The sequence below is a fragment of the Lissotriton helveticus genome, chromosome 7, assembly GCF_964261635.1.
Source record: "Lissotriton helveticus chromosome 7, aLisHel1.1, whole genome shotgun sequence".
NCBI classification, from domain to species: domain Eukaryota; kingdom Metazoa; phylum Chordata; class Amphibia; order Caudata; family Salamandridae; genus Lissotriton; species Lissotriton helveticus.
Window position 1 is genome coordinate 1,956,891,143 of NC_136068.1, and position 12,745 is coordinate 1,956,903,887.

Consider the following 12,745-nt stretch of genomic DNA (forward strand, 5'->3'; position numbering starts at 1 on the left):
AAAAAAAAAGTGGGACCTACCAGAGTGAAGCGAGTTCAAGTTCACTTCTATCCCTTGTTGAAACAGATATTTTAACTTGAAAAGACACCTCCTGGTCCACGTGGCTGCAGAGTCAAGCGTCCACTCTTCACCTGATCGCGACGACGACATCTGGTTCCTTCCTGGTTCCACTCCAGTCACTGGCTAGTGACTGTGAACATTGTCCCCTCTGCTTTCAGGTCTCCTTCTTCACAATCCACCCTTGGATTGCCCCGGACATCTTCCTCCTGCTCGCCTGCAGCATCTTTTCTTTCAGGCTCCATTGACTTCAACGCGAGAACCCGACGCACTTTGAACCCTATGCACCCGCGTCCGTGGGTGAGGTAACAAGAGCATTTCGGTGCTCAAGGGTAGTTTAACTGTCCTAGTGTCCAGTTCCACAGTCGTTTTAGTCCTACCTAGTCAGGATTGTACTCACCTTTAACTTGAACTGTACTGTCCATAGACGGTGTTACGCATCTCGCGTGTGAGTTCACACTCTGCACACGCGTCCCGTGGGCCTCCTATTACTTACCTAGAGTTAGTGTAGCGTGGTCCCAACGATCCTACAGCCTCTGGACAGCTCCATTCCTTCTATTGACTTTCACATTCCACTTACTTAGTATATGGTTTGCCGTGCCCCTAGGGCACCATTGTGATTTCGTGCAACTTAACGTATTTTTCAGAAGAGATTGTCATGTGCTTGCCCTCTGACCTCATAAAGAGTTCAGAGGTGTATGTTATTAATAAATATACTGTTTATTTTCATAACAACCTGTGTGGTGTCCTTTCATCTGGTATTCAAGGGGTTATATTGTGGTAAAACAGCTGGCTTCACATGCCAAAAGAGTTTAGCCTATGACTGCTTTGTCCATGCTACCATTAGGATAGCTGGTCTATAAGGTTGACTTACAACCAATCACCATAAGGGTTGTTTGGACTGATACAAGGTGATCACTAGAACTAGTGAGCATCATATATCAGGCCAACTTCTCACACATAACACCCAGGGTAGATACAAAATATAAAGCTTCCACTACTGACCCTATTTATATTCGCAGCCCACCCCCGCCTGTAGGAAAGTACTCCTTTTGGCATGGTTACCCCCACTTTTTGCCTGACTCTGAATGCAACTTTGACTGAATGTGCCCTGGGCTCCTGCTAATCGGGTTCCCAGTACCTGTGTTCTTTCTCAAAACTGTACGTATGTTTCCACAATTGGCACACCTCTGCCCCAATATAAGCGCTTGTAAAAGGTACCAGTGGTACCAAGGGCATTGTGACGAGAGGGTCTCCAAGGGCTGCAGCATGTATTATGCCACCCTAATGGACCCCTCAGCAAACACCTGCACACTGCCAATGTAGCCTGCGTGTGTTGGTGCAGTTTAAAGTGAAGAGTCGACCTGGCACACATCCCTGTGCCAGGCCTGCCAGCACTGAAAGAGGCATAGGTAAGTCACCCCCGCAGCAGGCCTTACAGCCCAGGGACAGGGTGCACTATACCTCACCTGAGGGCATACCTGCATGAGCAGATTTGCCCCCATAGTGTCTAAGTCTATTCTTGGACATTATAAGTGCACAGTGAACCCGTACTGAGTCCATGGACTGGGACCTGGTCAGTACGGGTGCCACAGCTCCTTGATCGCTTCACCAAATCCCAATATGTTTGGTACCAAACATCTCAGATTATTGAGCCCACACTTATACCAGTGTTGAATGTATTAATAAAGGCTCTCACTGTTCCCCACCAGCTTGCCACCTCTGCACATGTTGCTTATCTCCTGAGGTGAGAGCCTTGTGCTCTCGTGGGTCACAAACAAAGCCTGCTCTGGTAGAGCTGCTTCACACCTACCCCCAAGAAGAACAGAATCAGGGCGGTGAGCCTAAAAGGCTTCCCGCCCTTTGTTATGCTGGTCAGGGTCTCTCCAAGTAGTAGAGATGCCGCCGCCCTGATCAAGCCGTACTTTTGACAGCAAGGCTGGCGGGAAATTAGTAAGCAGGAGAGGTGTGTCCCCTCTCAGCCGGACCACCCCTAAGGTGTTCTGAGCTGAGGAGACCCCCTCCTTTGAAAATCGTCTATATTGCTTGTGAGGATTTCAGCCAGTAGGATTAGGGGTAGGCCATACAAAGGGTGTAGTCACCCTAAAGGTAAGTAGCCCATTGGCTAGTATTTCCCAGCACCTGTAACACCTCTAAACTGAGTATTATGGGGCATCCCTGAAACTTGATCCTTAGATTCTTGGTGACCTAAAGAAGAAGGACTGAAGAGACATATCAGCAGTGAAGACTCCAGATGGCAACTGACTTGTCCCCAGCGCTACCGGCCTGTCTGCATCTCTCAAAGAAACCTACTCCAAAAAGCGACACGTCCTGCAGTCCCAGCGACCTCCAAAACCCTGGGAGGACAGCCTGTCATCCCCAAAGACCAAGAACTCCAGGGGACAGCTGCCCTGTCCATAACCCTGTCCATAAAGAAACTAACGAGCTCCAGTGCACCGCTGAACTGCACAACCAGCACTCTGGACGTACCTCTGCACCCGACGCCTCTGGCCTGAGTCAAAGTGGCCCACCTGTCCCTAGAAGGTTCCCCAGCGGTCCTGAGCTGAGAAACTAACGAGCTCCAGTGCCCTGCTGAACCGCACATCCAGCCCTCCGGACGTACCCCTGCACCCGACGCCTCCGGCCTGAGTCAAAGTGGCCACCAGTCCCAAGAAGGTTCCCCAGCGGTCCTGAGGTCGAGTGACCTCTCCTGGACTCCACGACACCTCCTGCGCCCTCAACACAAAGTGTCCCTGTAGGAAGCTGGCTCTGTATATACTATACCAAAGCGAGGTATAGTGTGCACAGAGTCCAGTGGACCCCCAAAGGTAGGCAGAGGTAAAGTTAGATAGCAGCTCACTCTCTATGTCTGGTAGAGTGGTCGAGCAGTAAGGCAGTATCAGAGGACAGTGTTAAGCATTCGTTGCACACACTCAGTCAGCAAATGATGTCACACACTCAAGAACTTAACTCAGACGAATTTCTAGAATCAATCCTGGCACAGGTAAGTGAAATAAATGCTTTGCAAAATATTATGCAGTTTTCACAAGTGAATACAAGTTCAAATGCAGTTGTTTGAAATACAGGTAAGTCAAGGTATTCGAATTACTTTACAGCTTACTTTTTTAGTTACTTTTGGATTACTTTCTAGGTTACTTTTTCTACTTAGTGTGATGTGGCTAGATATCGCACTAGGGCATTTCCTAGAGAAAAGGTACGTAAAATCAGTTTTGCACAATTGTTATTGTACAGGTTTCCATACAAAACAACTCCACACTAGCAACATTTTTCATCGAAAAACAGTCAATAGGTTCCTATGAAGAGAAATGAAGTGTTCGAGGCATGTGGGCTGTTGAATTCATATCTTGTGCATAGATCGCCGCCTAGTGTTGGGTCCGGATGATTGCACATTGTTGTCCTGGAAGAGTCTTCGAAGTATCACGAGATAGGTGGCTCCTCCCCTGGACTACAGTGCGCATGGGCATCCTCTCCATCCTCAGATTGTTTTTTTCCGCCATTGGGTTCGGATGTACTTTTCTTTACTCCAGTTCGGAAACTTTTCTAAAGGCCAAAAGGCCTTCGGGGTCGTCGGTATTGTTATTTCGATCGGTGCCGAGTTCTTGTTCCAGTTCTTTTCGAACAGGACGTCGAAGAGAGCCGCGTGGCCTTTTCGACACGAGAGGCCCGATCGTCGATGGAATGGAGCCCGTTCAATCGATGCCCCCTTTGTAACTCTAAGTTCCCTGCACATCGATGTACACCCGGTGTGCAACAAGTGCTTATCACCAGAGCACAATGAGGACAACTGTCTAGCTTGTGCTCGATTCAGGTCAAAGAAGACGCTTAGGCTCCGACGTGCAGCGAGGCAAACGATGACGAAGCCAGCGCCCGACCCGGTGAATATCTTCGATGAGGAAGACGATGAGGTCGTCGAGGGTGTCGAGCAGTCGGATCCCGGTTCGGAGCCTGACTCCAACTATTATGAAGACGACGAAGTCTACGAAAAGAATGAAAACGTCGTCGAGGTAAGGGACGACGTATCCCCCATCGGAGCCGTCGATGACGACTCAAGCGATGAACCAGGCCCAACAGTGGGTACGGGGCCCGGAACGGACACTGAAAGACTTCCAAGGGCTCAGGTCGAGGCATCGCCAGAAGGCCTTAGCCAAGATCATGACGAACATTCTATAGCCCCGCGTCTCGGCCCGGCTAAGAATATATCACACGCGCCATCGGTCGAACTACTGAAAGTGAAAACGAAAGCCATAGAGTCAAAAACGAAACCGAAACTGCTGAAGACAGTCTTCGGATCGAAGAATTCGAGCACATCGGATTCGACGAAGAAAAAGAGTGTCGACGACCCTGCGAGGTCAAAAATAAAGGGCGTCGAGCCGAAGATCGGTGCGCTAAAGTCCATCACTAAAGTCAAGCACGTTGAACCGACGAGGTCGACGTCGACGGACAGCGACACAAACAAGGGACTCGAGTCTCGGAAGGTTCTCGATCCGAAGCAGCGAGCCGACAGGCCACAGCTCGTCAAAGCCCTCGAGCCGAAACCCAAAGGCGCCTCGAAGGAGCATGTTGAATCGAGGCAAAAGAGCGTGCCTCCAACGCAACAAGCACCGAAGTCGACGCAGGGCCAAAAGCATATTGACGAAAGGGCGCAGTCGGTCGGACCTCTATCGACGCTGGCCCGAAGAAGGTCAGTCTGTCTAAAGACACTATAACACCGATAAAATTCGGTCTGCCCCCGACTGCACGCCCTAAGGCGCTCGATCCGAAAACCTGGGTCGAAACACCCAAGAAGGTGTCAATGGGAAAAAGGAGTCTTCCCCTGGAAGAGGACGTTGTGTACCAAGAGCCCTCCTATGATGAGCAGTCGAAGCTACATATCGACTCCGAAACTGGCAGACTTACTATTTATCAAAGGAAGATCAGGTCGGACAATCATCTGGAATCATATAAAATTCCACTCAAAAAGAAAAGGGATTCTTCTACATCGCCTGTCCTTTTTGAGACTGTAAGGTACCATGGCCAGAACATTTCTGCATACTCACCCACACGCACTAATGAGGATATGGGGTATGACTATAATGAACAATATAGTTACCCTGCCGATACTGATCAGGATGACCAGACTCAAGCCTAGACAGACACTATTGACCCGGGTGAGTCACAGACTATTCCTGATACTCCCTCTTATCCTGTCAAACCTTCGCCAACAGAAGATACGGCTGCGTTTAACGCGTTAATAGAAAGGGCAGCACAGAATCATGATGTGGAAATGCATGCTGACCCAATTGAAGAGGACTTCTTGTTTGACACTTTCTCCACTTCAGAGAAATCGGTTAAAACATTGCCAATGTTGAAACGTGTTCTTAAACACGCAGGATACATTTTCAAAGAAAACACAAGAGCAAGGGTTGTTAACCCCAGAATTGAAAGAAAATACAGACCGGCGCCTGTGGACCCTACATACATTAAGGGACAGCTGCCATTGGACTCTTTGGTGGTATCAAATGCTCGTAAGCGTGCCAACTCACAAACTACTGGTGATGCTCCTCCTCCAGACAAGGAGACTAAAATATTAGAAGCTTCTGGGAAAAGGGTAGCTGCTCAAGCAGCTAATATATGGAGAATTTAGCTCGGGATACCAGACTCTTCGTACCCAATCCGGAGCCACAAGAATGACTTGGGCCCGGTCGCGCTTTATCTTCTTCAGCACTCTGGGCAGAAGTGGTATAGTTGGAAAGGCGTATAGAAGACCGCAACTCCACTTGAGACGAAAAGCATCGCCTTGCGAGTGCTGCCTTAGAAATTCCAATGCGCAGAACTGCTGACATTGCCATTCTCTTTGGTGGCGAATAGATCTAACCAAGGCTCTTCCCACTGCTGAAAGAGACCTTGTACCACCTCTGAGTCACGACGCCATTTGTGGTCCATCATGCACCTTCGGCTGAGTTCATCCACCCTGGTGTTCAGTGAACCTGCCTGGTTTGAACCACCATGGATATGTCCTGATGTTCCAGCCATGTCCAAAGGCGAAGAGCCTCTAGACATAGGGTCCACGACCCCACACCGCCCTGTTTGTTGCAGTACTACATGGTGGGGGTGTTGTCCGTGAACACCTGCACTACTCTTCCACAGGGAAGCAGTGCCTTTAGTGCAAGACTAATCGCCTGAAGCTCCAGAAGGTTGATGTGGAGTCCGGACTCCACCGGAGACCAGAGGCCTCTGATCTCCGCCTCTCCCATGTGGCTGCCCACCCCAGCAGTGATGCATCTGTCACCACTGTGAACTCTGGTTAGGGAAGGGAGAGGGATCTGCCATGGACTCAATCCTGGTTTGTTAGCCGCCACCTGCAATTGGCGTGCAGTGCCCTCCGAGATCTGGATGCAATCGGAAAGATTCCCCTGATGCTGTGCCCACTAGAACTTCAGGTCCCACTGCAGAGCCCGCATATGCCACCTGGCATAGTCCACCAGCAGGAGGCCATGAGGCCCAGTAGCCTCAGGGTCATTCTGACCGGAACCCGGGATAGAGGCTGAAAGATCAGAATCATAGCCCGAATATCCCGCAATCGCTGCTCGGGAGGATACGCCCGAAACTGTGCTGTGTCCAGAACCATTTCGATGAAGAGGAGCTTCTGACAGGGAATCGGGTGTGACTTCGGATCATTGATGGTGAACCCCAGTGAATGCATGCAAAAGGTCAGCCGTAGTCTGGGGGTGGGAGACAACAGCCTGGGGTGAGCCCGCCTTTAACGGCCAGTCTTCGAAATAGGGAAAGACTGGAACCCCTGATCTGCGCAGATGAGCTGCGACCACCCCCATCACTTTCGTGAACACCCGAGGGGCGCTGGTAAGGCCACAGGAGAGCACGGTAAACTGAAAGTGCTCGTAGCCTACCGTAAACTGCAGGTAATGCCGGTGGGCCGGCAGGACCGGAATGTGAAAATAAGCGTCCTGCAAGTCCAATGCTCCCATCCTGGGTCGAGAGCAGACAGGACCTGAGCCAGTGTCAAAAGCTTTAACTTTTCCGGAGGAAGCCGTTGATGTTCCTGAGATCCAAGATAGGATGCAGGCCCTTGTCCTTCTTGGACACTAGAAATAAGTGGGACTAACAACCACGACCTACATCTGGGGCAGGAACTTGATCGATGGCTACCTTGGCCAAGAGAGCCGTAACTTCCTGTTGGAGAAGGGCCAGGTGATCCTCCGACATGCAGTGGAATCGAGGTGGCATGGATGGAGGGGTAGTCTCGACGGGGAGGGAGTAGCCCCTTTGGACTATTTGCAAAGCCCACCTGTCTGACATGATGTTGAGCCAGTGGAGAGGTTATGGCGAATCCTGCCGCCCACTGGCAATGGATGGGCCTGAAAGGTCGGACGAGGAGGGCTTGGAGGCTGCAGCAGAGGGGGCGCTGGTGGACTGGTCCGCCCGCTCGCCCCCCACCCACGGCTGTGGGATCCACGTCCCCGGCCACGCAGAGGTTGGACAGCTTGCGCAGGCCTGTGGCTTTGGGCGGAACGTGGTGGGGCACCCCTTCAGTAGCCACGAAAGGGGCGATAAGCAGGCTGGGCTGAAGGTAGAATCGAGGCCGAAGTATCTGGTCGTAGCCCTAGAATCCTTAAAGCGCTCGAGCGCGTTGTCTGCCTTATCGCCAAGAAGGCGAGGGTCATCAAAGGGCATGTCCAAAAGTGTTGCTTGGACATCACCCGACAATTATTATTATTATTATTATTAAAAACATTTGTAACGCGCTCTATCACCATTGGTTTCTTGGCGCTTGACAATCCAGTGGACCTTAACCAGTGCTACTGACGTGGAAATCGTCCTGCCTAGTGAGTCGGCGGTGTGCAGTCCACACCCGAGGGTGAACTTCGCTGCGACTCTCCCTTCGGCAACAGCACGGGAGAGCCCGGGCCTCCTCCGGGCACTGTGGCAGCACCTGCGCAACTGTGCCCCACACTGAGTGGGAGTATCAGCCCAAGAGACATGAGGTGTTCACCGACCGCAGTCCTAAGCTGGAGGAAGAAAACATCTTCTTCTCAAGGTGATCCAGCTTCTTGGATTCCCTATCAGGTGGTGCATTAGTGAATGCGCCCTTGGAAGTCGAGGCTTGAACCACCAAGCTCTCAATGGTGGGGTGTTATGAGAAGAAAAGGGGACATCAGGCAATCATCCTATCCACAGGAGCCCCTGTGTTGGGCTTGGACCAGGTGCCCAAAAGGATGGCCTTGAGGGCCTCATTAAACGGCAGCAGGGGTCCGAAGAGACCGCTGCCGACTGAAGCACCTCGGTCAGGAGTTTAGACCTGACTGCCACTGTAGGAAGCTCGAAGTTGTAACACCACTGCGTAAGATGCATTCACCTCCGTTGCCACGGTAGGGGGAGAAAGCATGCCAAGATCTGGGGACGTATCCTGACCACTGGCCTCGCCCAATTCCTCTCTCCAGTCCGGTTCTTCCAACTGGTCTGCTAGAGGATCCACAGACCCCTCCCAGTCTTCCTCACCCTCCTCTGGGAGCCACTCAGGCGATAGGGAACACCAGAGGAGAACACTGGCACAAAAGTACCGGTCGGCGCCTGTCCCGACGTCGTTCCGGCTCTGCGTCTACATCGAGGAGGAGGCCGGGGTCAGTGTTGGCTGGGGACACAACTGATGTCTGAAGCGGTGGAGGTGTCGTCACTAGATTCGGAGCCGGAGGAGGTGTCCCGAGGTCGACCGGCCTATCCGGATCTCGGCCTGGATCCTTGGGGGCCCTGTGGCGCTGGAGCCGAAGCCGTCAGCATTGAAGGCCTAGAGCCCCCATCAGAGTCCACGGGGCCCGAGGGCGCTCCGGTGGAGTTGGACTGCCTGAAGATGGAATGCAAGGCTTTGTAAAAGTTGCGAAGCTGGGCAGGGGTCGGAAAGGGAGGGAAAGCCGAAGTCGACCAAACATGCTATGCGGGCGGAGCCGGACGACTACCTTCCGCTTTCCGCGCCGCATCAGCCGACGGATGGGTAGAACTTTTGTGCTTCGACTTACCCGAAGACTTGGATGAAGAATGGTGGTGACAACTCTGCGACCGGTCCTGCGACCTTCCTCTCGACCGGGACCTTGAACGGTGCGGATCTGACTGCTGGGCGTCAAGAAGCTTTCGGAACTGCTCCCTCAAAGACTTCGGGTTCATGGCCAGGCAGGCGGAGTACGACTTCGGGTCGTGGTCGCGCCCCAAGCACCAAAGGCTCACAAGGTGCGGGTCCGTGACCGACATCAGTTTGTGACAGGAGTCACAAGCCTTGAGGCCGGTTCGAGGACGGGACTTCCCTGCATGCACCGGGAGTCGAAGGGCTCGAAAAAAGACGCTGACAAAAGTCTCAAAAAGTGACTTGAGGTACTGCTCTCTCCGGATCTGTGCTGGCTGTCACGAAAAAAGAAAGAACTGACGTCAGCAAGGGCGGTGTCTTAGTAGATACCACAACGTCATCCCGGCGACCACGACACCAACGACGAACGCGGAGTCGACCGACGCCACCTATCGATACGCAGGGGTATGGCTGACGAAAAATTCTCCGTATCCAGTCTGATGCCTGGGGGTAATTCTGAGATGAGGAATCCATAACTAATTGTCTCTTTCAGATTGCCTAATTTCTATGGTGTCGTGTAAAATAAGAACCTAACTATAACTTCCCTGTGACCTTTGTGTTTTTTCAGTGAATTTCTAATGTGTTTTAAATTCTTCTTCCTAACTGTAATGTCCCTATAACCTTTTTTAATTAATATAATATGTATGTTATGTATACACATACACACACTTTGTATAGTTTATATCATTGTTTGAAAGCTTCATATAAAAGGAAAGATTTTTAGATAGTGTTTGACTATAGTTTTTTTTTGTATGGTGTTGGAATGGGAATGGAATTTGTGTACTTGCACCCTTTCGATGATCGGAGTGTGCTGCCAGAGGGGTTGTGTACTGACACCCTCCCGGGATCAGGGTAGTGAACTTGTAATCTCTGGTGGTGAGGGCCAAATGCAAGAGGAGTCTAGTACCCTATTGGTCAAGGAAAGATTCTAGATGGGTTGACAGCATACACCCCTCTGGAGTTCTGGGCAAGAGAGAGAGGTTTACATCCTGTGAGATAAGGGCCGAATGCCAAAGGAGTCGGGTACCTTTGATCCCTGTTGGTCAAGGAAGGGTACGAGAGGGGTCGACAGCATTTTTTCCTCTGGTGTACAGGGCGCGATACTAGAGGCGTTTACACCCAGTGGGATAAGGGTTGGATGCCACCGTATTCAGGTACCTTCAAACCCCTGATGGTCTGGTATTCAGGGCGCAATACTAGATGGTTTTTACACCCTGTAAGAGAAGGGCTGGATGGCAGAGGATTCTGGTCCACACCTCCATGGTGGCCAGAACATAATGTTACATTCAAATGTCCGTATCTCCTGCTATCCCAAAGGAAACTCGTGATGGCCAAATAGCCACGATTCTGAGCCCAAAGTCTATGGTTCTGTCTGGCCAAGTGGTTGTGTAGAAGTCCTAGTCTGAGGCGAGCATGGTGTTCCACAAGCCACAAATGGTGGGTGGAAAAGTCACTTGCCTGTACCAGATACTGAGGTGCCATTGACTGGCCGATTGCTTTAGTGCGCTGATACTGGAGTGAACCGAATTGTGATGATAAAGGTATGTTCGAGGCATGTTTGGCTTTAGATACATACGCTTTCTAGTGTTGGGTCCAGATGTGTGCAAGTTGTGTTTTCTTCAAAGAAGTCTTTCGAGTAACGAGGAAAAGTTACTCCTCCTATTGGTGATAGTGCACGTGGGCATCAACTCTATTGTTAGATTGTTTGACCGCAGGCGGATGAGAATGTAGTATAAGTATCAGTAAAGAGATGTCCATGCATGTGAAAGTATGGACAAGAACCACAACGAATTTAGGGCTCCGGGGAGGAGGGTTGGAGCATGTGAATCTACAGCACTACATGCCACGAAAAGCCACTGGCACATATCTGGACTCAACATTAGATGGCAGGAGTATGCAAAGGATATGAATCTACAGCACTGCACGCATCGAGCAGATGCTTACTAGCTAAGTAACATAATCCTTCCACCTTTTACAAACTTCAGTCTTGAGTATGGCTCAATGCGAGTTCACTTTTAAACACTTACCTCAGAAGCAGTGTTGGCCAGCACTCCTTGCTGAAATGTCGGTAGCAGCCTCAAATTGTGATTAGCCTTCTTTCATACACTGCTCTCTAGACGGAGTCGTCAGTGGAGATGCTAGTATGGTCAGTTCACCCTTAAAGATCTGTTTACATAAGACTCATTCCTTTGTGTTAAAGCTCCCGTTCTTCATTCATTGCTTATTGTTTTATGTTACCCTCTTTGGAGCTCTTGGTCAGTGTAGGAATTTGAGGACACAGATCAATCTTGCCCAAGACTTGACTCTTTCCTTCTTCTTCCTCTTTCCCTACCCCACTCCACAGGTGAATGGCATGATCAAGGAGAGGGAAGGCTATGCTCCTGGCACGGAGTTCCACCGCTGCAAGGAGATGTCGGAGTACAGCAGCACCCTATGCAAGGACCTCTACCTCTTCCCTGGCCTGCCGACATCCACAGAAGAGGCCTGACTGTCAGATGGGGCGCACTCTGCTAACCATGCCACCTGAGTGCCCCAACAGAAGAGGCCTGACTGTCAGATCGGGCACACTCTGCTGACAGTGCCACTTCGGACTTCGGCGAATGGTCTTCTTTGAGGGCCAGTAGACATCAGGGCCCAGTTGCACGCTGAGTTTGCCCTGTATCAGAGCAGGGTGAGGTATTGAGAGTGGGTGGCAGCAAGCCATGCTCTCACACTGTGCCACTGTGAGCAAGGCTTCTGACCAGATTCAAAGCTCACATCACTGCCCATCCGTGGGGTCCGTTCTCTTACTCAAGCCCTCTGACGCGCCTGTAAGGTATTGTGGGGTAGTGAGGGCTCTCTGTAAATATCTCCGTTATTAACAATACCTGTGGGGCCCGCTGTGTTCCATCCCTTTTCTCTCTTTCATTCCACCATGACACCTTGTGTTAAAAACCAAAGATTTCATAAGAACTAAGCAGAGATTGATATTTTTATATTTGAAGTATTTTCTTCATCCAAACACTTTTTGCTATTCCTGTTATTTTTATGGCCAGTGTTCTTTGGGGGAGGGCTTTTTATCTTCCTTTTATCCAGTGTTTATGCATTTTTGTACAGAAATCCAAAATTCCTGCCGTTGTGTTTTTTAATAAATTCTTCATTGAGTTTCATTTTGAGTGAGTTGCTGCTTATCCGCCAAGGTGTGCTGCTCGTGTCTGCGCCTAGCTGCTTCTGTGCTGTGTATGCTGTATCTCTGTTGTGCATGCTGTGCCCCTGTTGTGCATGCTGTGTCCCTGTTGTGCATGCAGTGTTTCTGTTATGTATGTTGTGTCCCTGTTGTGTATGATATGTCCCTGTTGTGCATGCTGTGTCCCTGTTGTGCATGCAGTGTTTCTGTTGTGTATGATGTGTTCCTGTTGTGTATGATGTGTCCCTGTTGTGTATGATGTGTACTTGTGGACTGTTGGTGAGAGAGATTGGTGTTGCTGTGTCTAGGTTTAGGGACTTGAAACTAACTCCCTGTCACAGGGACATGTGGGGTTGACTTTTTCATAGAGGGTTCAGATCCTTGTAAAC

The 12,745-nt window shown here is 50.5% G+C and overlaps 1 protein-coding gene across 2 annotated transcripts in view; it reads left to right on the top strand.

The window, feature by feature from the left end:
• CASP2 (caspase 2) overlaps window positions 1-12,339 on the top strand; it is a 182,307-nt gene extending 169,968 nt beyond the window's left edge. Inside the window, exon 11 of one of the 2 annotated variants that reach the window (XM_078655848.1) lies at window positions 11,535-12,339. In XM_078655848.1, coding sequence (XP_078511974.1) covers window positions 11,535-11,678 — 144 coding nt within the window. In that variant the 3' untranslated portion in view covers window positions 11,679-12,339. The remainder of the gene's footprint in view (window positions 1-11,534) is intronic. The other variant, XM_078655849.1, reaches the window with a different exon arrangement.
• Window positions 12,340-12,745: the final 406 nt, after the last annotated feature.